The sequence below is a fragment of the Microcaecilia unicolor genome, chromosome 3 (genome assembly GCF_901765095.1).
Source record: "Microcaecilia unicolor chromosome 3, aMicUni1.1, whole genome shotgun sequence".
Taxonomy (NCBI): domain Eukaryota; kingdom Metazoa; phylum Chordata; class Amphibia; order Gymnophiona; family Siphonopidae; genus Microcaecilia; species Microcaecilia unicolor.
The window spans coordinates 185,425,283-185,451,215 of NC_044033.1; the positions used below are offsets into that span (position 1 = coordinate 185,425,283).

A 25,933-nucleotide genomic window follows, 5' to 3' on the forward strand; every position below is an offset into this window, starting at 1 on the left:
TATGGGAGAAGCCTATAAGAGAGAGGGTGTAAATGACATCTGTTCAAATGTGTTGTGGCAGGCTTCACTTGTTGATACTGGTTACTTGTGTATCTTACTAAACTGAGAGCAAGACTTACCTCCACTCATCTCCTGTGCTCTGATCAAATGATTCTGTACTGTAGTAGGATTACTGGAGCCTGTTTTTGCAATTAATATCGGAGGAGGCCTACAAGGGAAATCTAACAGAAGAGAGAGAGGGGAAGAATGTTGAGTGAACTGTGCATTGGTGTGAGGTTTGCAACTGTTGCTGAAAGTGTGTAATTCTGGTATAGCTTTTAGGTAACACAAGGGAGTTAAAAACCATATTTACTGGTAACCAAGGGTCTCTTTTACAAAGCTGCTGTACAGATTCCCGGTGTGGCAGGCAATTGAGGAAGCCCATTCAATTCCTATGGGCTTACTCTTATTTGAAGTGTGGGAATCTCTAGTGTGGCTTTGTAAAAAGTCCGAAGTGATGAGCACATAACTGGTTCTATGGGGTGGGGAAAGCCACACTAGAGATTCCCATACTGCAAATGAGTAAGCCCATAGGATTTGAATGGCCTTCCTCAATTGTCTGCCACATTGGGAATCTGTACAGCAGCTTTGTAAAAGGAGACCCTTGATTACCAATATACATATTGCAAGTTTGAGAGCAAGTAGGGCTATTCTCAAAACTTTACCTAGTAGACTTGTGCTATTTCTAAATGAACAGACTATTTGAGTTCTATTTCGTTAAGAAAAATTTTGGTATACTTTGCTCACTGTTTTATTGTTTAAAATATCTAACCAGTATTAGCAGTGAGTACAAACATTGCTCCCATTTTCTGAGAGTGGATCCATTAAGCATTCACAGGTTTTCTGTTTTTGCTCTAGGTCAGAGGTGAGTAGCCACCGTCCTTGAAGGGCCATAACAATGAATGTGAATGAGCTATTTGCCTGTACTGCTTCCATTGTATGCAGATCGCTCGTATGTCCATTGTGAATCTTAAAAACCCAACTGTCTTGTGCCCCTTGAGGACTATGGTTGCCTACCCCTGCTCTTAGTAGCCAGTGATGTGTTTAAAGCATCTTTTTATTAAGCAGATAAACAATTACTAAAATGCCCCCAGCTGTTAACAGATCTATACACGTTAACCCTTTATAGCCAGAGATCAGTCTTGTGTATCTTTAAAAATGGTGACATACTAATGTTTTTGCATTTTTGTCTCATCATTTTGTAAATTAACTTTTCTGCCGCTATCACATCTTCAAGCATGTAGGCACATAGTATGATGTCAATTTCTGTATCCTCCATGTTAGAGTTCTCTAGCTCAAGATAACTCTGAGGTGTCCCTTACTGTGTATGTCATTCCTCACACACCTGTATGCTTGAGCTCTCCTGTCCTCTACAGTTAAGAAGGAAATCATTAGTAGCTCAAGGTGAGTTATATTCAGGCACACTGGCTTTGTTATGGAAGGAGGTTAATTATCCTGGTTCATGGAGAAATAATTGACTGACTTTTTAGTGGAAGACAATGATGTAGTACAGGATCATCTAGAAGGCATGCTCTGCTTCCCCCGCCCCCCTTCCTGAAAACTAGAGCTATGACATCTTGCCTCCAGGCTTTTTATTTTTAAAAGTTCTTGGTTGATACCACACAATGTAGTTAGCAGAGCATCATAAAACTGCAAAGCATAATCAGTAGTACACTAAGTTTAAATAATAGTGGTGTACTTTTGTTCTATATGTCCTAAGCTGTGTCATAACCCTAATAGTGGTGACTGCAGGTGCCACCTCAGCAATCACCAATATATATGCAGGACAAATCAAATATACTCTTACACCCACCCTCCCAAGGTTCCTAAAGCTCAAACAAGAATTGCTCAAATGTTCAATAGTGCACTATTGAACCACACTGGACCGGAAACAAAGTTCATATTTTAGTAAATTGTAAAGCTCATTTTTCCATTGTACAAAGGAAGGCAGATCAGAAGATCAAGTACTGGGAAATCATTTTTTGCCCAATAGAACTGTTCTGTATTAATTGTTGCTGACCTGATCTAAGAAATGCTTGCCTCATTACATTATCAAATAATGCTGAAGTGAAAAGTAAGGAGGTGCCAAAGATTGAATTAAAATAGGGGACTATCATATCTCTGCTATCTTTTTTTGAGATGCAGTGACCAGAATTGAACACAATATTCAAGGTGCGGTTGCACCATGGAGCAATACAAAGGCTATAACATCCTCATTTTTGTTTTCCTTTACATTCCTAGACTGCGGAGTACCTCAAGGATCACCACTATCACTGACCCTTTTCAACCTAATGATGACCCCACTAGCCAAGGTCTTAACCCTTTTACCTATGCAGAAGATGTCACAATATATATCCCTTACAAACATGATCTAGCAGAAATCGCCAATGAAATCAAGCTCAGCTTGAACATTATGGACTCATGGGCAAATGCATTCCAACTAAAACTCAACACAGAAAAAAAAACACACTGTCTCATCATCTCATCAATACATACAAACCCACAAACATAAACATCCCATGTGGCACCGTCACAGTCTGAAAATTCTCGGCGTTACAATCAGTAGATGATGGCAGAAAAAGACCTGTACGGTTTGCCCAACAAGATAAACTCATATGTGCTCCGTGTACACCCTACCTCGCTTTGTATCTGACATTTTCAGGGCACAGACTGTAGAAGTCTTGCCCAGCATTAGCCCTGCCTCCCAACCACCTGCCCTGCCTCCCCATCTTGGCTAAGCTTCTGAGGATCCATTCCTTCTGAACAGGATTCCTTTATGTTTTATCCCACGCATGTTTGAATTGACCGTAACCTCTCAATGGAGAACCAAGCGAAATCTACAACAAAAAAAATGTTCCACTCAATGTGTTCTTTGCTTATTTCCGATCTGAGGAAGAAGGGCAACCTTCGAAAGCTAATCAAGAAATGTATTAAGTTATGTCCAATAAAAAAGGTATCATCTTATTTTCTTTTCCATGTTTTATTTTGTTTGATTTCTATTGATAACCTTAAGAGTGGACTAACACAGCTACCACACTCCTCCACTCAATGTGGAAACTCAAACGCCTGAAACCATTCTTCCCGGGGGAAACATTTTGTAACCTGATATAATCAATGGTACTAAGCCATATAGACTACTGCAATGGCATTTATGCGGGATGCAAAGAAAACTTCAGGCCGCTCAAAACACGGCAGCCAGACATATTTGACAAAACGCGATTTGAAAGCGCCAAGCCCCTCTGAGAAAAACAGCACTGACTCCCAATTAAAGAACGTATTGCTTTCAAAATCTGCACCCTAGTTCACAAAATCATCTACGGTCAAGCCCCGGGATATATGATATACCTCATAGACCTACCAATCAAAAACACAACAAGATCAACACGAACATACCTAAATCTCCACTACCCAAGCAACAAAGGACTTAAATACAAATCAACTTATGCATCCAGCTTCCCCTACATAAGCACACAACTATGGAACGCACTACCAACAGCCGTGAAAATAACGTATGACCACCTAAACTTCCGGAAATCACTAAAAACTAATCTGTTCAAAAAGGCATACCCTACTGACCCAACTTAAATGCCTGAACCCTGCACCACAACGAAATCAAATCTCGCGTCTTTCACACTAGAACCTTACTCTTCCATAACACCACTTTGTATTTGTTCTTACCGGAATTGGCGAATGCCTTTACGGTAATATGTAAGCCACATTGAGCCTGCAAATAGGTGGGGAAATGTGGGATACAAATGTAACAAATAATAATACCTGACATTCTATTTGCTTTCTTAGCCGCAGAAGGTTTCAACGTATCATCAACGATGACACCTAGATCCCTTTCTTGGTCCGTGACTCCTAACGTGGAACCTTGCATAACTGTATTGCTTCAGTATTTGCAGCCTGCTCACTTGATCACCACAGACTGCTCACAGAATAAATTACTACAGATTCTTTTAGATTCGTATTGAGTAAATGAAACTATTTGCACTTTAATTGGAGAGTGTATAAATCACAATTGTTACTGCATCACAAGGATTAAGAAATACACTAATCGAGTACAAAGGAAGGCTATAGAAAAGTAAAATAAGAAAGATATGTATATTTATACATACATCATCACTGGTCAGGAATTACATCATTCAGGCCCTTATCTCATCAGCTGGGGGGGCCCGTTGCAGCGAAAAGCCTGGTCTCCCTAAGACCAGGAACAAGTCTTTTCTGCACAATGTGTCCATCCACAGAATGAGCCCCAAGGCTCTGCTGCAAAAAGCCCCCTTTTTTATTAAGCTAAAACTTATCCAGGTACGTGAGGATTCAGTCATATGCTCTCAGTTCAGGTAAACAAACCACTGATCTACCAAACCTCAAACATACCCTGCCTCCCTCCTGCACAAGCTGGCTTCAGAGGCATTCCAACCTGTTCTTGAGAGGTGCCTTATCTCATACATTGTTCTTGAGTGTGCCTTATCTCATACATTGTTCTTAAGATGTGCCTTACATTCCAGCCTCTTACTACTACTACTATTTAGCATTTCTATAGCGCTACAAGGCATACGCAGCGCTGCACAAACATAGAAGAAAGACAGTCCCTGCTCAAACAGCTTACAATCTAGTAGACAAAAAAAAAAAAGCAAACCAATTAATGTATAGAGGAAAGAGGAGAGGAGGGTAGGTGGAGGCGAGTGGATACAAGTGGTTACGAGTCAAAAGTAATGTTAAAGAGGTGGGCTTTCAATTTAGATTTAAAGATGGTCAAGGATGGGGCAAGACGTAGGGGCTCAGGAAGTCTATTCCAGGCATAGGGCGCAGCAAGACAGAAGGCGCGAAGTCTGGAGTTGGCAGTAGTGGAGAAGGGAACAGATAAGGATTTATCCAGGGAATGGAGTTCACGGGAAGGGGTGTAGGGAAGGACGAGTGTGGAGAGATACTGGGGAGCAGCAGAGTGAGTACATTTATATTTCAACAGTTTTTATTAATGGTTCAGCATGTTAAACATGAATGTACATTTCGATGTAAAAGTGTGTAAATAATATAACATACTTATATGGAACAATCATTGGTTTCTGTTATCTAGGTTTTTTCCTCCCCCCCCCCCCTCCCTCCCTCCCACATTTTCTCCCCCCCCAAACCTTTGTGCTTATAAACAGAATATTTATCTCTTTGTTTGTACATAAACATCCAAATAAAATATTAAATTCAACTAATAACTCTTGTTGTATGTTGCTGATTGGTTGCCTATCTTGATCCACCGAAATCGCAGATCACATACCTGGCCGTTTAATATTGCGGCAGTATCCTCTTGTAGACCAAGGTTAAAGATAATACAAAACAACCATCTATTTTGTGTTTTAGAAGCTTTTCTCCCCCCCTATGCCCCCCATCCCTTCCCCCTCCTTCTCAGGTTGGTATACTTTATTAACTTTATTAACTTCAAAATGACCTGAGCCTCAGTCATCTAAAACCTTCCCTGAACTGGGAAATAACCGTAATATATATTGACCTCGTTAAACAAATGTCAGGTATGGTCTTGAGATCAGGGCCTCATCCATCCTTTAACCTACCTAGCCAAGACTCTTTCCTTATTCCCCCAAAATCCCCCCCCTCCCCCCCTCCCTTCCCCTCCCTGCGCATTGCTTATAGTCCAATTCCCTTCACTGGTCCCAGGGAAGTCTATTCAAGATCTGACTTCTCGCCTTAGGTGATATGGTGTTTATATATGCCCCCCAGATTGCTAGAAACCTCCGCTGCCTTCCCGGCGACAGTCCCGCTCCTCTAGACTCCCATGTCAATAGTTCCTGGAGTCTATTCCTCCAGTGCCAAAAGGAGGGTGGGCAATCCTCAGTCCAGTGGAGTAAGATGCATTTTTTCCCCAATATGCAGGCCTTGCTGAGAAACAATTTCTCTCCCCTCGTGGTTCCCATCCAGAGTCTGGGCATACTGAATATAGCTCTTTCAAATGTTATGCTGATTGTGCGCCCCAACACCCTTGTCAGGTATCTACCAATTGCCGCCCAGAATGATGATATTGACCTACATTGCCAAATCCCATGAAATAAGTTTGCCTCCAACCTAAGACACTTCCTACAGTTCTGTGTGGTCAAGACTCCTGCTCTAAAAGCTTGTCTCTGAGAGAAATAGGCCCGATGGATAGTGCGGAAGTGACACTCCTGTAATTCTGCATTGTGAACTATGGTTACCCCACTCTGAAGAGCTGACGATATTAACTGTGTAGAGATGTTTCTGCCTGACTCTATACTCCATCTATGTGCCACCTCTGTCAGGTCCCGTTCCCTTGCAAGCCTACCTAATTTATTGTAAAACCAGGACACTGAGATTTGTCCCGCTGCATCTCCTTCTAATAATTCTCTTAATTGTCTCCCAAATCGTGGGTGTAGACTATCTGGTGGGAGGGTATGCACATAGTGATATAACTGCCTGTACGCCAGCCAAGTGGCCGTTTTCTGCCCACACTTCTCCAAGAAGTCAGCGTACGAGAGCAAGGATCCATCTTCCCTTACCAGCTCGTCCAACGAATGGACTCCCCTACTCTCTAATAATCGGAAAATCCTATTTTCATCTCCGGGCCTGAATGAAACATTCCCCCTCAGAGGCAACCACACACTTCCTCTACTATCCTGCCCCCAATACATGAGCACCGTTTTCCACACATGTCTCATTGACTTTAATAGCACACTTCCTCTTACTTTTTCTGGTAAATCTCTCCTTGGAGAGTGTATCAAAGATACCAGGTGCCAAGGCCTAAAGAGGTCTCGCTCAAGCTCCACATGTGTATAAGTATCTGAATCCATCAACCAATCTTTCAAATGTCTTAACAGACACGCCTGGTTATACTTGCGGATGTCTGGGAGTCCTAAGCCCCCCATCTTTTGTGCCCCTAATAGGTATTTCCATCTCACTTTAGGTTTTCTACCCCCCCAGCAGAATTTCATCACTAATTTCCTAAGGGTTTCTAAATCTTTTTTGAGTAGCCACAGAGGAAGGGTTTGTAGAAGATAGAGCCATCTAGGGAAGACCATCATTCTGAACAAATGCAATCGTCCCAATAAAGTCAATGGCAAATTTGCCCAGTGCATCAGTTGCTCCTTTGTCTCCCGAAGGAACCTTTGCACATTAATGTCATATAACCTCGTCGGGTCCATTGCCAGCTGGATTCCTAAATATTTAAATGATGCGTTTGCCCACTGCAATGGGAATCCCTCTCCCCACAACCTCCGCAAATCATCTGAACCAGCCAACGCTTCTGATTTTAAAAGATTTAATCGGAAACCAGAAAAGTCCCCATATTCCGCCAGACTCTCCATCAGGTAGGGGAGGGAATCTCTAGGTTCAGTTATCAATACCAATAGGTCATCTGCAAACGCAGCTGTTTTAAAAAGAAAGTCCCCTATATGTACCCCCTTTACATCGGGATTAAGCTGCAGTTCCCGCAGCAGTGGATCCAGAGTTAGAACAAATAGCAGAGGGGAGAGAGGGCATCCCTGTCTAGTTCCTCTTCTAATCTTAAATCTATCTGAAGTTATACCATTTGCGTATACACGGGCTTCGGGGTCTTTATACAATGTTTGCACAGCTTCATTAAACCAGCCTTCTATCCCGTAAGCCTTTAATATACCAAACATGAAGCCCCAGTCCACTCTGTCAAACGCTTTTTCAGCGTCAAAGCTGATGAGTAAAGCTGGGTGTCCTTCCCTTCCAATTGTCTCCAAAGCCGCCAGAATCCGTCTTATATTTTTGGCTATAACCCTTCCCCGAGTAAACCCCACTTGTGGCTCAGCTACTAATGATGGTAATACTCTTGCCAGTCTGTTTGCCAATATCTTGGCCAAAAGTTTGACCTCAGTGTTAAGTAGGGATATGGGACGGTAAGATTCTGGCTGATCTTCAGGTTTACCTGGTTTCCTTAAAACTATAATCTGTGCTGTGTTCAGATGTCTCGGGAGGGCTCGTTGCTGAATAGATTCCTGAAAGACCTCTGTCAGGACCGGACCAATATCGTCCTGTAATAATTTATAGAACTCATTGCGGAGCCCGTCAGGGCCTGGCGCCTTTCCCAGAGCACTTTGCTTAATTACCCATGCCACTTCCTCTGTGTCTATTGGGGCACTCAGCTGTGATAATTCTTCACTCGTTACTCTAGGAAGCTCTATGCTATTCAGGTAAACGTCACTATCTACCAACTGAGATTGCTGTGACTCATACAGTTTAGCAAAGAATTCCCTAAACACTTTGTTGATTGCTTTATCATCATTCACCCGCTTCCCTTTTGAATCCACCAGAGTGGCTATCTTACTCCGACCCGTACTACCCTTTGCTAATCTAGCCAGGAGAGCGCTACCCTTATTCGCGAACTTATATAGTTGATATTTATAGTACGCCCATGATTTCTTGGCCTCTAGATGTATTAGCTCGTTTAATGTTTGTTGGGTTTCCAATAATTGCTTCTTTATTTGCAATGAGTGACTCACTCCATATTGCTGTCGTAGGACAGTCACTTGTTTTTCTAGGCGTAAAAGCTCTCGCCTCCTCACTCTCTTTTGGTGACTCACATATGAAATGATTTCTCCCCTGAGCACCACCTTTGCTGTCTCCCAGAACAGAGTTACATTTGATCTGTGCTGTTCATTATCTATTTTATATTGTTGCCACTTGGAGAGTAAGAATGGAGTGAAGTTTCTATCTCTATATAGATGCGATGGGAATCTCCAACCGCTCTCCATTTGCCCAGAACGCCCTCCCCGAAGGCCTAACTCCACCCAAGCATGATCGGATATCATTATGGGCCCTATTTTTGTGTTTTCGACCTGCGTGAAGAGTTCTCTTGATATTAGCAGATAATCTATTCTAGATAGTGTGGAGTGTGCCCTTGACATGTGTGTAAAGTCCTTCTCCAAAGGATTTAATGTTCGCCATCCATCCACCAGACCCAATGCTGACTCTAATAGGTTCACCCCTCTCACTATCCTTGTTAATTCTCTGTCAGTAGGGTTGGATCTATCCATTTGAGGATCTGCCACATCGTTAAGATCTGCTCCTAATATTATCGGTATATCCCCCATGTCCAATATCTGTCTAATCACCTTTGTATAAAATGTTCGGTCAAAGATGTTTGGGGCATAAAGATTGCACAATAGCATAGGTTGGCGCTCCAGGATTACCGAGGCCAAAGCATATCTGCCCTCTGGGTCCACAATGACCTTCTTTATCTCTAAGTGCAGGCCCTTTTTGAATAAAATTACTACACCCCCCTTCCTTCCTTTTGCTGGAGCTTCTACAAGATTGCCCACCCACCATCTTTTAAGCTTAGCATGCTCCATCGCGGAAAGGTGCGTCTCCTGCAAGAAGGCAACGGAGGTCCCCCTATCTCTAAGTACTTTCAAGATTTTATGCCTCTTTATTGGGGAGTGAATCCCTCCAACATTCCAAGTAATAAATTTTAGGTTAGACATATTAACCTATCCCTAATCTCTCCCTTTGGGTAGTGTCCTCTAGTGTCTTTCTTCTCTTATTTGTGAGAGGGCGTCCCAGCCTCCGCCCCCCCTCCAGACTTGAATGTTCCAAATTCTTAGTTTTACCCCCATCCAATGTTTCTACAAATTGTGCGCAATGCCCTCCCCCCGAAAACCCCTCCCATCTCCCCAAACTCCCATCCCCCCCCTCCTTCCCTTTTTCCCCCAGTCCTCCCATTCGGTTCCCCGAATCCATTCCGTTCTGGACTTAGAGCTACCCACCCTTGCATGTACAGGTCATCCAATCCCTTTTCCGCTAGTCGGATCCGTCCCCTCCCTCCATTCCTTCAAACATAGCATTGTCCCTCATAGATCATTCGAGCATGCCTCCTCTCAGCCACTCTTCAGACTTCTCTCTGCCACTTCCTAGTCTAGCATATAATCTCTTCAGTGGCATTCAGTCATTCATTCTATACCATATGTTATATACCTCTGTAGATACCCCACTGTGGTCCATCCCGGTCCATAGGGACTCTACCTGTATTAGAATTATGATCTTCATCTAAACTCTTTGTTATATAGACCACAGCAGGGTACAACCTTTTACATTTCAGGTGGCCTTAAACCTATCACTTTACCCCCCTCGCTCCACTCATCATTCCAATCCTCCATTCATTCCAATGCTCCCTCAGCCATCCTGCCATTCATTATCTTGTCCAATGTGTTTATAATACTCATCAAATAGTTGTTCTACTGATCCCAGTAGTGATTATATGTTTTTCAGTATTGCAGCTTGTCGGCTATATTGTCCCGACCATGCAATGTTCACTCATTAGACTCCTTTCAGTGATTGATATCCTTCTTCATATTTGCTCTCTGCCTCAGCTGCAATCCATCCGCAGTGCACATAAGGTTCAGTTCCTCCATCCTATGTCCTGAAAAATTACTACTGCCAAACAGGTGCCAAACAGGTGGTTTTACATCCGCTTCAAAATCAAACCACCTCGATTTCCACAAAGTATATCTGTCTTTCTTTATGATATTGCTTATGTGGGTTGCTGTCTGTCGTCTTGCAACTTGTTCACATAGATTTTCGCTTCCTCCACGCGGTCAAAAAGGACCACTTTACCTCCATCTTGAATTCTCAGTCTTGCCGGGTAAAGGAGGCTAAAACGACAATTCATCTCAAACAGTTTTGAACAGAGTGGTACAAAAGCCTTTCTCGCGGTCGACACCTTAGCTGAGTAATCCTGAAAGCACAGGATTTTTTGGTTTTGAAATTGCAAATGTTTCCCGCCACGCAGCGCTTGTATTATTTTCATTTTATGGGCATAGTTGAGCGCTTTAAAGATTACTGTTCTGGGTCGATCTCCCCCTGCTTGCCGCTGCCCCAACCGATGCGCTCGCTCCACCTTGAAGTCGCCAGCCAGCTCTGGGAGCGCTGCTGCCTGCGGGATCCAAGTTTCTAGAAAGTTCTGCAGATCTTTGTCAGGCAAGGCCTCTGGGAGACCGACCAGGCGTAAGTTGTTCCGCCTCGATCGGTTCTCCAGATCGTCGATTTTTTCTTCTAAGTCCTGTACCCGTTTGGACAACTTTGGGTGTTCAGTAGTTATGCTCTTTAATTCATCCTCCACCGTCCCAAGCCGTTGCTGTGCCGCTTGTATGTCCGCCATCATGGACACGTGCCTCTCCTCCATGCTATCTAATTTATCAATGATTTTTTGCATTTTAGTGTCCATAGCATGCTCTACCGCCGCTTTTACTTCCGTGATTATTTCCGCGGTCCACAGTGAACTCGGTGTAGGGGACGGCGGCGAAATTTTCTCCGCCATTTTGGTGTCTACAGCCCGCCCTTTTTCGCGGCTTTCTTTTCGCGTCGATTTCGTTGCCATTCACTCTCTTTCCGTCTCCTCACCACCTTCTTCGTATACAGGGACGTTTTATATATATTCTTATACTCTTGGGTTAGGTTTAGATGCTGAATATTATGCCGATTTCTTGGGTGCTCCGGAGCAGCGATATTTCCCCTCTTCACTCCTCCATAGCCCAACCGGAAGTCGAGTGAGTACATTTATAGGTTAGTAGAAGAAGTTTGAACAGGATGCGAAAACGGATAGGGAGCCAGTGAAGCAACTTGAGGAGAGGGGTAGTATGAGTAAAGCGACCCTGGCAGAAGACGAGACGGGCAGCAGAGTTTTGAACCGACTGGAGAGGGGAGAGGTGACTAAGTGGGAGGCCAGCAAGAAGCAGATTGCAGCAGTCCAAACGAGAGGTGGCAAGGGTGTGGATGAGGGTTTTGGTAGAGTGCTCAGAAAGAAAGAGGCGGATTTTACAGATGTAAAGAAAGAAACGACAGGTCTTGGCAATCTGCTGGATATGAGCAGAGACGGAGAGAGAAGAGTCAAAGATAACCCCAAGGTTTCGAGCTGAGGAGACAGGAACAATGAGAGAGCCATCAACAGAAATGGAAAATGGGGGGAGCGGGGAGGTGGGTTTGGGGGGGGAAATGAGAAGCTCGGTCATATTTAATTTCAGGTGGCGTTGAGACATCCAGGCAGCAATGGCAGACAAGCAAGCTGAAACTTTGGTTTGGATGCAAGGTGAGATATCAGGGGTAGAAAGGTAGATTTGGGAGTCATCAGCATAGAGATGGTAGGAAAAGCCATGGGATGAGATTAATGAACCAAGGGAAGAAGTGTAGATAGAAAAGAGGAGGGGACCAAGAACAGAACCCTGAGGTACGCCGACAGGCAGAGGGATAGAAGTAGAAGAGGATCCACCAGAATGAACACTAAAGGTGCGGAGGGAGAGGTAGAGATATACCAGGGAAGTCACTTTTGATCAAAGACAGAAGATTTTAAAAATATATTATCGATTAAAGCAAGACTGAAAAGCAATCCTTAATATTTTCCATCACAATGACTTAGCTATAATTCGGGTTCCTCTTTTCCACATGCATCACTTTGCACTTGCTCACATTGAACGTCATCTGCCATTTAGACGCACAGTCTCCCAGACTAAAACACAACACAGTGGAGTGGCCTAGTGGTTAGGGTGGTGGACTTTGGTCCTGGCGAACTGAGTTCAATTCCCACTTCAGGCACAGGCAGCTCCTTGTGACTCTGGGCAAGTCACTTAACCCTCCATTGCCCTTTGTAAGCCGCATTGAGCCTGCCATGAGTGGGAAAGCGTGGGGTACAAATGTAACTAAAATAAAAATAAATAAATGCTTCTTGGTACTCAGGGCTCCAAGAGACTCCCAAGGGGCCTGGCATGCCCCTTAGGGCATGCACTTTTGGCCACACCCTGTGGCCGTGTGCCACAGAAGCACCGGATCCTTATGGGGCACAAAGCCCCCAATGATATGGGTGGGTGTCTCCCGTGGTGCCTGTTGGCATAGGCACCACTAGTCCCCAACAGAAGTCTCACAATCCTTAACAAGATGAAAAAGCAAGGGGAGAAGGTCCACTAGCCTCCGGACCTTAGGTAAGCCACTTCCAAATGTTAGACACAATAACCAGCTCCTTATGGGGCACAAAGCCTCTGATGACATGGGGGGGGGGGGGGGGAGTATCTCCTGCAGTGCCTGTTGGTGTCAGCACTGCTACTCCCCAACAGGAGTCTCAATCCTTGCAGAGATGAAAAAAGCAAGGGAAAAGACCCACCAACCTCCAGATCTTAGGTAAACCTGCCACCATTTGTGTGGACCAAAAAATAAATGCTCTGCTTCAATCCATTTTCAACATACATTTATCATAGCTTACTGAGTTCAAAATCACAGTATTTATTTATATAGATATTTTTGTAAATGGATCTCTCAGATCAGCGCACCTTCCCCTAATAAGGCTAAATGAGCCTAGCATATGTCTAGAAGGGGCGTAGCGCAATCTTCATCGATCCTTAAATGTTTTTCATATCTTTTTTTCTTTTTAAATCATTTATCTCTATTTTCAATTATTGTATCCAGTATTTTCACTAAGTTAAACAATATATTCAAGTACTTAACTTATCCGATTTTCCCATATCCGATATTCACTTATTTTTATTTTCAAAAACTGGAGACCAGATGTCACACCGACACAGATCCATGTTTCGCGTTATAAAACGCTGTTTCAAGGTAGTCTCCTGTATATAAAGAAATTTATAATCAGTATATATATATATATATATAGCACTATGTTTCGACCTACAGTTGAGCTTTACTCACCACGCTATTATCAAACAGTCTCCATCAAGGATGGCCGACATAAACTTACTACGGATTATATATCCGGTGACGTATACTAAAGTAAACTAACGTATAGCGTCACTCCTGAACTCCCAGGCCGCCAGCTGATGGAAATTCAAAAGTCAAAATAATCACAGAAGCTCAGCTCTCATTGTATATCATTCATACAAGAGTCTGCCAATCAATTTCTCGATTTAGTCCAGAAGGTTCAATCGTATCCAAAGTAAATATCCAATATTGCTCTTTGTAATTTAATATACTTTCAAGATCTCCTCCCTCCCACCCTTCTATAATTTGATCAATAATCCACCATTGTAGATCTGAAATAGAATGATGATGATCCACCCAATGTTGAACTAGGGGTGCTTCCACTTTTTTATTCAGAATCCTGGATTTATGCTCTGTCAATCTGATTCTTATCGGTCGCATACTTCGCCCCACATAGATCTTCCTACAGGGACATTCAATAGCATATACTACCATCTTTGTGTTACAATTTGAATCCAACTTCGAAGAAATTTGTTTACCCAGATGGGGATCAGTCCATAAGGATCCTATTATGGCTGTAGTACACCATTGACAATGCTCACATCTAGTCTGTGTAGCCATAGATATCATGTTCGTACTTCTATATAATTTCTTCCATGATAACATTTCACCGATATTTTTAGATCGTGTAAAAGCTATCAACGGCTTTTCATCAAAAAGTCCACCCATCTGGATAACATGCCAATGTGTCATAATGATCTGTATAATATATTTAGACATAGACGAAAATGGTAGAATACATACTGGCCGGTTCTGTTCTTCATGATCCCTATAACTTAATAGTAACTCTCTTTGAGAGAAATGCGCCCTCAGGTATGCTTTCCGAATAATTTTCGTCGGATATCCCCGGGTTTCAAACTTTTTTGTGAGATTATTTGAATGATATTTAAAATCCTCCAATGATGAGCACAGCCTCCGTAAATGAAGGAACTGGCTTATAGGTAAATTATTTTTCAAATGAACAGGGTGAAAGCTATTATAATAAAGATAGTTATTTCGATCTGTATGTTTACAGTATATTGATGTTATAATATCTCCATTCTGCTTCATTATATGGATATCTAAAAAATCAATGAAATGCTGATGAAATGTAGCTGTAAATTTTAAATTTTCATTTATGGAATTAATCCATTCTATAAAGTCCCGAAGTTCATCCTGTGTACCTAGCCATATAAAGAAAATATCATCCAAATATCTCTTCCAGATGTGTATCCGAGATGTAAAGAATTTGGATGGGTATATATGTGAAGTCTCAAACTGATCCATGTATAAATTGGCTATTGATGGAGCTAACGTCGCTCCCATGGCGACCCCATGTATTTGTTTAAAATATTTATAGTTGTACCAAAAGTAGTTAGATGTAATAACTAACTTAGCGAGCTCCAATAGAAAGGAGGTGGAGATCCGAGGGTTCGGATTACGTTGTTGTAAAACAGTCTCGATAATCGTTAGGGCTATCTCTTGTGGTATATTAGTGTATAGTGCTGTCACATCAAGTGTGACAAGCCAAGATTCTTCTGGAATATCATGTATTTCGTTTAATAACTTTAACATATGAGAAGAGTCTTGTACAAATGATTAAATTTTCTTCACCTCATCTCGCAAGAAAAAATCTATAAAATCAGACAATGGAGACAGAACTGTATTGACCGTGGATACGATAGGTCTCCCTGGAGGCGTATCTAGATTTTTATGAATTTTTGGTAGCAGATAAATATATGGGGTAGAAGGATTTTTAGAACACAAGAAGTTAGCTTCTTTCTGCGTAAGCATCCCTCGTTGCAGAGCTGGTTCTATTAGGTCATGGATTTTTTTCTATCAAATTAATTTTCGGATCTTCTTGTAATTGTTGATAGAATTTAATATCCTTCAGTTGTTTTTCCATTTCTTTTTGATAGTTTTCAACTGTCTGGATAACAATAGCACCTCCCTTATCTGCCCGTGATATATATATATCTTTACGGGTACTCAGGCTATGTAATGCTTCATTTTCCATTCTAGAGATATTATACATCGTTTTATTTATGGTAATATCTCTCTCTAGCTTTTGTAAATCATGCAGGATAAGTTTAGAGAAAGTATTAGTTGTTGGATCTGTAATGTATGGGTACCATTTCGATTTTGATTTACATATAGAAATATCAATCGTAGAGGGATGTTCCGAGAAAAATTTCTTAATCTGTAGCAGCCGAAAGAATCTATGTAGGGCGATCCTAGTTTTAAATGGATCATACGGGACTGCTGGAACAAATGATAAACCCAGATTCAAGACATCCTGCTCACATTGAGTTAGAGTCACATTCGCAATATTTATCACTATTGATTCAATTCTTGAAATGATCTGGTTATTGGTCCTCGTGATCCCTGTTGACCTTGTTGTCGATATCGTCCTTTCCGGTAACTGCGTCGTCCTCTCTCCAAAGGGTAATTAGATCGATTTCCCCTTTGATTAAATTGTACCATCCCGTGACCTCGACCATCATCACTACTTGCCTCTGAATCACCTGAAGATCCTTCAAAAGTTTGTTGTTGTCTCTGCTCTCTATTCGTTATCAAGCGTTTCCACGAATATACCGTATCCTGTTGGTAGTCCCGTTCATCTCGTTTATATTTCTTGATTTTTGTCTGACGTGTTGTATCTCTAAAAGTATCTCTAAAAGTATCGATAGCTTTTATCAAGTCCGTATGTTGTTTGTTAAACTCCTCAGGATTATGTTTTAGCTTAAGTTGTTCCTCTGTTTCTTTTATTTTCACTTTAATTTCCTCCTCTGTCGTAGTGGTTTTCTCTACTATTAGTAGCATTAGGTCTCGGCTGCATCTATTTAGAATAGCCAGCCATTTGTCAATAAATTCTTTGTCATGTATAAACAATTTTGGTTCTTTCAATATACGTAGACCCCTCGGGATCATAGAGTTTTTTAAGTATTGAACTAAAGTGCTACCATGTAATTCAGCCCTAATCAATCTTTTATGCTGATTTAACAGTTCAGTCCAGGAGTTAAGAGAGACGCTTTCAGCGTTGTCATCTAACAACGCTGGCCTTTGTACAATCCGGGAGAATTGCTCCTCTGAGTATCCAGAAAATTCCATGATGGTGCAACAATGTTATTCAAATAATCAATAAGCACCAAGATATTTATCTTGAAGGGAGCTCACAATATAACCAAAAAATAAATGCTCTGCTTCAATCCATTTTCAACATACATTTATCATAGCTTACTGAGTTCAAAATCCAGCTCTGCAATTTGGGGGGGACGGACGGACGCAGAGGTGGGCCGGGGAGAGAGCCTGTTGTTAAACATTTACCAGCACACCACTACTCTTATCTATATGTTCTTCACTGTCAATTAAAATATTCTATTACACATTGTGTTGATATTGTAAGTAGTATACTATGCCATATGTTAGATTTATTCTTACTGTACACCGCCATGAGTGAATTCCTTCAAAAAGGCAGTAAATTTAAATCTTAATAAATAATACATATTTCTCCCCTGCTAGGGCATACAGAGTGAGTTGTATTTTGTACCCATGGACATTTTAACAGGGTAGATTAGGATTCCTTGGGATAGTAGGTCAGCTATTGTTGAAATGTAGAGGGTGTGGTGGGGGCGTTATTATTGTTTTTTTTTTGTGATTTATAAACAACAGTTGCACAGCATATTGTTCTTTTTATACTTTAATAAAAAAAAGATTTAAATATAAAACCATGTGTTTGAGACATCTGCAAATAAGAACAGAGCCCATGGGGATGGGGTGGGGATGGAGACAGACGAACCTGCTGATGTGGAGACCAGGGGCGTAGCTACGGGTGGGCCCAGGCCCACCCAGCTTAAGCACCAAAAGTGCAGAGCAGCCACAGCCTTTCTGACATCATGTTGCGGCCCGCTCAGCCACCTCCCACCTGCTTTTTGGCAGAGGCAGCTCTTCTGACTTCTGGTCCTCGGCTTTGACCAGCGCTGCATTGCCATCCCATACCGCTCTCGCTTCTCGCGGCCGCGCTAAACTGCTAACGCAGTCTCAGCTACTGCTGCGCCTGCGTCGCTCTGCTGAGCTCATCTGCACGCCACGCCAGCGGCGCGCACCACACTTTACTGCCTACTACCTGCAGTGTGCATGGCACGATCGCACCAGCACCGCACACAGTGCCGCAGGGGAAAGGCTGCTGGTCCTGCTTGTTATGGCCATGTCTCCTTGGAATCCACACTGTGCCTGTCTGCCCTGCCGGCCAGGTTCTAGATATAATTTTTAGAATCATCATAGCATAGCAGCACTCCCCCGCGACACCCGACACAGGACACAAACAACACAGGTACAGGAGCCAGGGAGCTCTGCACCACGTGAAACTACAGGCAGCTGCCCAGAAGGTAATATATATATATTTTTTTCCATTTTTTAACTTGGCATGTAATTGTAATCAAATAAATGCTGGCTAGTGGTGGTGGGCTTCTGGGTGGGGTAACTAAGAACATTATTGCCTATGGCAAAAGAGGTATATTTCATCCCTTCCCCACTATCATTCCCCAGCCAGCATTTTGATTTACTCTTGTAATCAAAATGATGGCTCTGGTGGTGGGCTTCTGGGTGGGGGGTGGACTCTTCACAGCCTAGGGCAAAAAAAGGTATATTTAATCATTAAATATATCTCTTTTGCCCTAGGCAATGAAGAGCCCATCCCCACCCAGAAACTCACGGACAATACATTTTAATAGTGCCCAAATTAATTTTTAAAAAGTTGTCTATTTCTCATGTTGGTAGGTTTTGGGGTGGGGAAGGTCTCTGCAGTGCCAAGATTAAAAAAAAAAAGAAAAGCGTAGGCAGCTTTCTCTGGGTGGACCGGTGGAGGTGGGCTTTGCAGTGCCCAGGATATAATGCAATAGGGGTGGGTAGGAAGTAAGACAGGGCTGATGCTAGGCTACAGGGAGGGAGTGGAGTGGTAGGATAGGGCTGATGCTTAGCTATGGGATTGATAGTGGGGAAGGGATGAATTGATACTAGGCTACAGGGATGAATGGGGGGGGATAAAGTAGAAGGGAAGGACTGATGCTGAACTAAGGGGATAGATAGGCAGTAGGGAAGGGAAAAGCTGATGCGGGGCTGCTGGGATTGATTGGGGGAGTGGCAGGGAAGGGCTGATGCCGGGCTACAGGACAATTGTTTTATTTTTGGTCCTCTATTCTGTAATTGATGAAGGTTGGTATGTATTCTGCATGTGACCGAGGTGAGAGATTCTGCTGGCATGTGGTTTGTGTGGGGTCTATGAGTCTGATGTCTGAATTTTTCAATGGAATGTGTATTGCTGCTATGTATATTCACTGTTGCCTTTATAAAAGTACTGTTGTTGATATTTTGTGTTCAGAAATGGTGTTAAGGTTTGCAACATAGGCTCTAAGAAGCCAGGCTTTAGTGTTGCTTCACAAAGTACCTGGCAGTGAACAGATTTTGTATTGCTATTATTGAGGTGCTACCAGAATTTGAATACATTTTTCCTATGTAATTATATTGCAGGATCCTGCCATGTGTGTTGAGCAGGGGCGTAGCTACGGGTGGGCCTGGATGGGCCCAGGCCCACCCAATCTGAGCTCAGGCCCGCCCAATTTATCCTGATACAGGCACAGGTTAACAGTGGGAGTGCACAGCCTTTCTGCTGTGGCTCTCGCTCATCCACATGCAGCCTGCACTGCAGTCAGAAGCGCCTTGTCTTGCCTGAATCCCCCCCTCCCCATGCACAGAAAGGCGCCACCATGGCGCACAGGAAAGTCTTCCAGCTTCTTACAGAGGCGCAGTATCGCTGCTATCGCGGGCCGTGGTGGACAGGGCCGGTCTTAGGCCCCGCGCGGTGCGCCTCAACACTGCCCGCTCCGCTCCCGCAGCACCGGCACTCAGTCATAGGCGCCAGCGGCGCTCTCAGCGCTCAGGACGTTTTTTCAGCAGCGCATCGCCTCTTCTTCTCTGGGCTGCAGTTAACAAAACCTTTCAAAGGACGCGCGGATTTGTACACGGCTGCCTCCTCTCCCTCCCTGTCCTCCCTCCAAAGCCGCCGAACATGTTGAACCTCAGCAAAAGCACGGGCAGCAGCCAGCAGGAGGGACATCGAGATGCACATACGGACCTTTTCTGTAAGTACTGACTGGAGTGGTAGGGGTGGGCAGAATGGGTGATGGACGTACTGATGTAAGGCCTCGTCAGATTGTGCTGCTCTTGATGGGGTGGGGGAGTCAGGCATTTCCACCTGGATCTCCAGGCCCGGTTACTGTTTTATTTGGTGCTAGGTATAGGTACTAAATTCAGATGTTCTCCATATGTACTTTTAAACAAAAAAACCGGTTTGTGCAAAGCTTAACGAGGTAACTGATGTCAGAGTTTAAAATTATGCCATGCCTGGATATACCTGTAGATCATGTCAGCAAAACTGTATGTATTCAGGGACTATGATGCTATCAAACAAAACGTACATGGAAGGAAAGACATTTCTTCAAAATAGAAAATTAAAGGATTTTCTACTTGTCCCTAGACTTCAGAAGTTGAATTACTTGATGATGGGAGTAACTATGCTGTTCCTTTTCTATATGAAATTCATAACTGAGTTCTCTGAAATAGAGTAGGATTGAATATATGTGTGTATATTGACTTATAAGTGCATTCACTCTGCAGCTCCTCAGTACCTCTCCGCTCTCATCTCTCCCTACACTCCTCCCCGGGAACTCCGTTCACTGGGTTAATCTCTCTTATCTGCACCCTTTTCCTCCACCAATAACTCCAGATGCCGTTCCTTTTATCTTGCTGCACCATATGCCTGGAATAGACTTCCTGAGCCAGAACGTCAAGCTCCATCTCTGGCCGTCTTCAAATCTAAGCTAAAAGCCCACCTTTTTGATGCTGCTTTTAACTCCTAACCCTTATTCACTTTGTTCAGAACCCTTATTTTATCATCCTCACTTTAATATTCCCTTATCTCTTGTTTGTCTGTCCTAATTAGATTGTAAGCTCTGTCGAGCAAGGACTGTCTCTTCATGTTCAAATGTACAGCGCTGTGTACGTCTAGTAGCATTATAGAAATAAGTAGTAGTAGTAATTCAATCATCAAGTGCATTCAAAGGCATTATCCCAAGAAACACTATTCATACCTGTATACATAGTGCCCACCCATATTAGCTCTGGGCCCACCCAAAATGTCAGGTCTGGCTACGCCACTGGTGTTGAGAGATTTGCTATTGTAGTAGAGTTATGTCTGGCCAATTTTAATATATGGGATAATGTAATTATATTTAAAAATATCAATTTTTACATTATGTATGTATGTGGTTTATGTTGAGGCAGGGCAGCTGTTGGCAGACTACTTAGAAATCCATCCTCAAGTGCATTCTAAGGCATTATTTTGTAGTATCACAAGAAACATACTCATACTTATATACACAATACACACAGTGCCCACCCATATTACGGTAGCTCTGGGTCCACCCAAAATGTCAGATCTGGCTACGCCACTGGTGGGGACAGGGCAAAACTTTGTCTCCCGTGTCATTCACTCTGTATTCTAACCTCCTTAGCATTGAAAGGAAGACTAATCTAGAAGTGAAGTTAGTGAATTCGCGCGCTAAGCTTTATTGGGCGGTCGCCGGAAGCTCCGCCTCTCCCTCTGAAACGTCAAGATCATAGAGTTGGAGGGAGATAGGGCGTACTTCCGGTGTGTGCATGTGATCTTTATTGTGTGCTTGTGTTGTGGCGTCGGCGTTTACTGCCTGCAGTTGCTGCTGGTAGAAACGATCGCGCGTCCCCCTTCCTTTCGCGCACTAGCTTTGTCGCTGCTGTCGCCGCGTCCTGTCTAACAGCCCTCCCTCCTCCAGCGCCGCGCAGCGTCCGCTTACCGGGAGTAATAGCCGCAGCGCGGGCTTGGAAGGTCAGTGTAGGCCCCGAGTGCGCGCGGGCGATAGATGGGTGGAGGGCCCAGGCTCTTCAGGTTGCTGTCCTGGCAATGATAGGATGCGGGGAGCGGGTGCCTTACTTTTTCTCTAAAGTTGGGGTGGTGCTTTAAGTAGTGAAGTGTAAGTTGCATTGAACCTGAGCTTTCTTGGGAAAATGCGGGGTAGATATGTCATAATAAATAGAAAAGGGGTGGTTGGCTTGCTTTGTAACGTAGAGAAGCGTGGCTTAAACACAGAGGATCCTTTTACGGGGGGGGGGGGGGGGGGGGGGGGAGAGAAAAGGTGAAGGAAGGTTTAGGTATTTACCTAGGAGGGGAAAAGGGCGGTATTGATACGGTGGGCTACGTTCAAATTTTGGTTCTTTGTATCAGAAAGGGTGACGTCCCCGCTTAGTTCATGGGGTACTTTATCCCTTCAGATCAATAATAGCCTGCTACTTCGAGCAAATACCCAGCTTGTTCGGTGCTATCTGATTAAACATCAGAGGTGCTAATTTAGTGCAGATTAGTCATGAAATGGGGGTAGTGGTGGTGCCTAATTGTGAGACATGGTCCAAGCTCACAATTATTAACAGTTAACTTTTTTATAACATTATTTGTTCAAGAATAAGCGTTTCAAATGAACAGTGAGGACATAAAGCAGGTAATATTGTTGCAAAGTCTGGCATTAATATGCAACATGGAGAGGCTAGGAAACTGATAGGAAAACAGCTGGAAGAAGCATTGAGACTTTAAATCTAAAAGATATAGGCTAAAATATTCCTGGAGAAGTACAAAATGAATTGTAAAATGGTTAAGTGCAGGGGTCATAGAGACTTTCCAGAACATATTAGCAGCTTTATAACACTTTTCATCCTGGTGCAGATTTTAATAGCTGTAACTGATGTTCTCTCTTACAGCTGTTTGCAGAGCGCTGCTTTTGCCAGTACTGCGCAGATATTGAGCGTGGGGGGAAAAATGCCAGACAGGGATAACTATGTAAACAGCAGTGGCAGCGATGAAGCAGCGACCAGCACTGAAGACATCTGCAGAGATTTCCTGCGCAATGTTTGCAAGCGCGGTAAGCGTTGCAGGTTCCGCCACCCTGAAGCGGCCGAGGTATCTGACTTGGGTGTGCGCAAGAATGAGTTCATATTTTGCCATGACTTTCAGAACAAAGAGTGCGGCCGCCTGAATTGCAGGTTCATTCATGGCAGTAAGGAAGATGAGGAATACTACAAGAAATCTGGGGAGCTTCCCCCTCGCCTCCGCCAAAAAGTAGCTGAAGGCTTAGGGCTTGACCCCACAGATCTCCCCAACAGCAAAAGTGAGGTCCCAATATGCCGAGATTTCCTGAAGGGTGATTGCCAGAGAGGTACCAAATGCAAGTTCCGCCACCTTCAGAGGGATTATGAGTATGGCTATGAATATGATGCCAGAAATTTGGCCATAATGAACCCAGCTGTCCGGTTCGATCGGTATGACCCTTACGCTGGGATGTATGAGACCGAGCGCTATGATGAGCTTGACCCAGTTTTGAAGAGGAGGCGAGTGGATGGGATGCGCTTCGAGACCTATGAGTATAGCGTTACAGCGCCGCGCTCTGTTGAATACCATGTGCTGGAGGAGGAGAATGTGATGCTGCGCAAGCGTGTAGAGGACCTAAAGAAACAGGTCTCAAATCTGGTGGCCACCAATGAAGTGCTTCTGGAGCAAAATGCTCAGTTCCGTAACCAAGCAAAAGTCCTGAGTCTGAGTTCCAGTGCTACTGCCACAGAGCAAACACTAGCACCCACTGTGGGCACAGTGACCAATTACAACCACACTATTGCGCAAACACATACCACTCTAAGCAGCCAGGCACTGCAGCCACGCCCTGTGACCCAGCAGGAATTGGTGGCTCCAACTGGAGCCCCAGCTGCGCCCCAGGCCAGTGCAGCGCCCTTAATGAACCCAGAGATCACCCCGCTTTCTGCTGCCCTGGCTCAGACTATTGCACAAGGAATGGCCCCTCCTGTTTCGATGGCTCCAGTAGCAGTGTCTGTGGCACCAGTGGCTGTTTCAATGGCCCAGCCGCTGCCAGGTATTACCATGAGCCATGCCACCACACCCATGGTAACCTACCCAGTTGCATCCCAAGGCATGCGCATTACAGCTATGCCCCACTGATTCGTACAAACCATTTTATATTTTTGTAGTGCAGAAGGTTATTTGTTAATGATTTTCTTTTTTTCTTTTGTGTAGATCGTATGATAACCACTGTGTGTGTTTGGTAGCAGGGAATACATTGCCAGAAGATGTGAGATTAAGTGTAAGCAAAAAAAAAAAATGCTCTTTTGGGGACGGGGTGGGGGGTTGGAGTGACTATTGGTGTAGCATGTAAAGGACATTATTTGTTGAGATTCTTTGAGATTCCAGGCAGTGGATAGCCCATCATGCAGCAGGAGGAAGAAAAGCTTGAAGGGCATTGGAATGATCTGTCATTGGTATCCATGGAGGTAAACCCCAAAATAACTGACACTGCACTATCTAGCCAGCAGCATCCTTCAAATTCTGAAGCCTGATGACCCCACACACTGCTCCTAGCCATAGGCTATCCCCAGCCTTTAAAAAAACAAACCTGTTTTGTAGTGTTAACTGTACATCACTAACACATAGTATTCCTCAGAGCCTTCTGCAGTCATAAAATCCTTTCACTTCTCTTTTTTTATTATCCCCTTGTAGTAAAAAAAAAAAAAAAAAATGATATTTGAGAATCTATTGAAAGTTGCTGGTTTGGAACATATTTTGTGAGCATTTAACCTGGAGCAGGAATGGTTGTGCTCAAGGGATGTTCAAATGTTCAAGCCGCCCAGGTATGCTTGGAAGATGATTCTCCTTGAGTCTGAAATATATTTGCCATATGAGAAACTTCCTGCATTAGAGCAATTAGAAATTTCTGGGTTTGTCTTGTGGCCTAGTGGTTGACCCCTCAGGAGGTTGGTAACTGATTTCAGGCCCTTACTAACCTCTGCTCTGCATGTTACGTTCTGCCTAGAACTACTGTCTTTGCTAGTATTTGATTAAAAAGCATGAGCCTAACAGGAGCAGTTTTTTATTTTCAGAAATATTTTTCATACCAAGGTCTCTTGCAACTAGCAGCATAAGGCCTGTTAGATCCAGTATGCATTTTAAATTCTAGTTAAAGAGAAGAATTGTGAAGTAATACATATAATGGGTGTGTAAAAGTTGTTTTTTTTTAACATTTGATTAAAACATTAACAGAAGTACCCAGGATATGTGGTTTCCTGGCTCCCCCACCCCACCCAACCCCAGGCTATAACACAGTGCCCAGTCTCTTATGAGTGAAGCTTTCCTTGTATATTCTCTCCTAACAACATATGGTGTCTCCCCTTTCTCCATGTACTGTGCCTTTTAGTTTAATGCCTACATCTCAAGTTTGCTCATGCTTTCAAACATCCTTTTATGTGTGTTGTAAACAATTTGCTTTAAACTTTCTCTTCCCCAGACTGACGCATTTATACATCTAGAAAAGTGATAAACTTAATGTAAAGTTTGCAGCCATGTTATAAAAAAATGCTCCTTCTTATCAAAGCCTCCCTCTGTGTTTTCTGAAGTTCACTTTGTTATTGAATGTGAATGCTTAGAATGTGTAGATGCATGACACAGATGAAATCAGCTGTAGCAGGCCGTTGGATCACAAAATACAATACAGATGGTTGGGGGAAGGGGGGCTGAGCCAAGGGTTCTGGAAATGGTAATGATGCATTGGCATGTGCTGGGTTTTCACACCATGTGTTGCCTCCCTGTGACTGAAGGTATATTAACTAGATGGAGAGCTAACCTGATTGTAGGATACTTGTAAATGACCGGGATTCAAAAAAGGGCAGTAACTATAAAAAGGAAAACTTAAGAATATAAGAACAGCCATACTGGATCCGACCAATGGTCAGTCTAGCCCAGTATCTTGCTTCCAGTAGTCGCCAATCCAAGTCACAAATACCTGGCAGAAACCCAAATAGTAGCAACATTTTATGCTACCAATCCCAGGGCAGGCAGTAACTTTCCCCCATGTCTATCTCCATAGCATACTATTGACCTTTCCTCCAGGAACTTGTCCAATCCTTTTTTTTTTAAACCCAGATACAGTAACCATTGATACCACAACCTCCAGCAACGAGTTCCAGAGCTTAACTATTTGAGTGAAAAAATATCTCTCTATATAAAAGGCAACACCAACGT

At 43.3% G+C, this 25,933-nt stretch overlaps 1 protein-coding gene across 6 annotated transcripts; it reads left to right on the top strand.

Annotated features, from left to right (window-relative positions):
* Window positions 1–9,462: 9,462 nt before the first annotated feature.
* ZC3H10 (zinc finger CCCH-type containing 10) lies at window positions 9,463–25,269 on the top strand. Of its 6 annotated transcripts, XM_030196757.1 has the most exons (4): window positions 9,463–9,467; window positions 12,201–12,207; window positions 12,973–12,975; window positions 22,612–25,269. In XM_030196757.1, exon 4 carries the CDS (start codon window positions 22,670–22,672, stop codon window positions 23,858–23,860), a length of 1,191 nt encoding a protein of 396 aa, XP_030052617.1. In that variant the 5' UTR covers window positions 9,463–9,467; window positions 12,201–12,207; window positions 12,973–12,975; window positions 22,612–22,669; the 3' UTR covers window positions 23,861–25,269. The 6 variants fall into 6 exon arrangements, with proteins under 6 accessions (XP_030052617.1, XP_030052618.1, XP_030052613.1 ...); XM_030196758.1 differs by lacking the exons at window positions 9,463–9,467; window positions 12,201–12,207; window positions 12,973–12,975 and adding an exon at window positions 21,443–21,475; XM_030196753.1 differs by lacking the exons at window positions 9,463–9,467; window positions 12,201–12,207; window positions 12,973–12,975 and adding an exon at window positions 21,492–21,995.
* The last annotated feature ends 664 nt before the right edge of the window (window positions 25,270–25,933 follow it).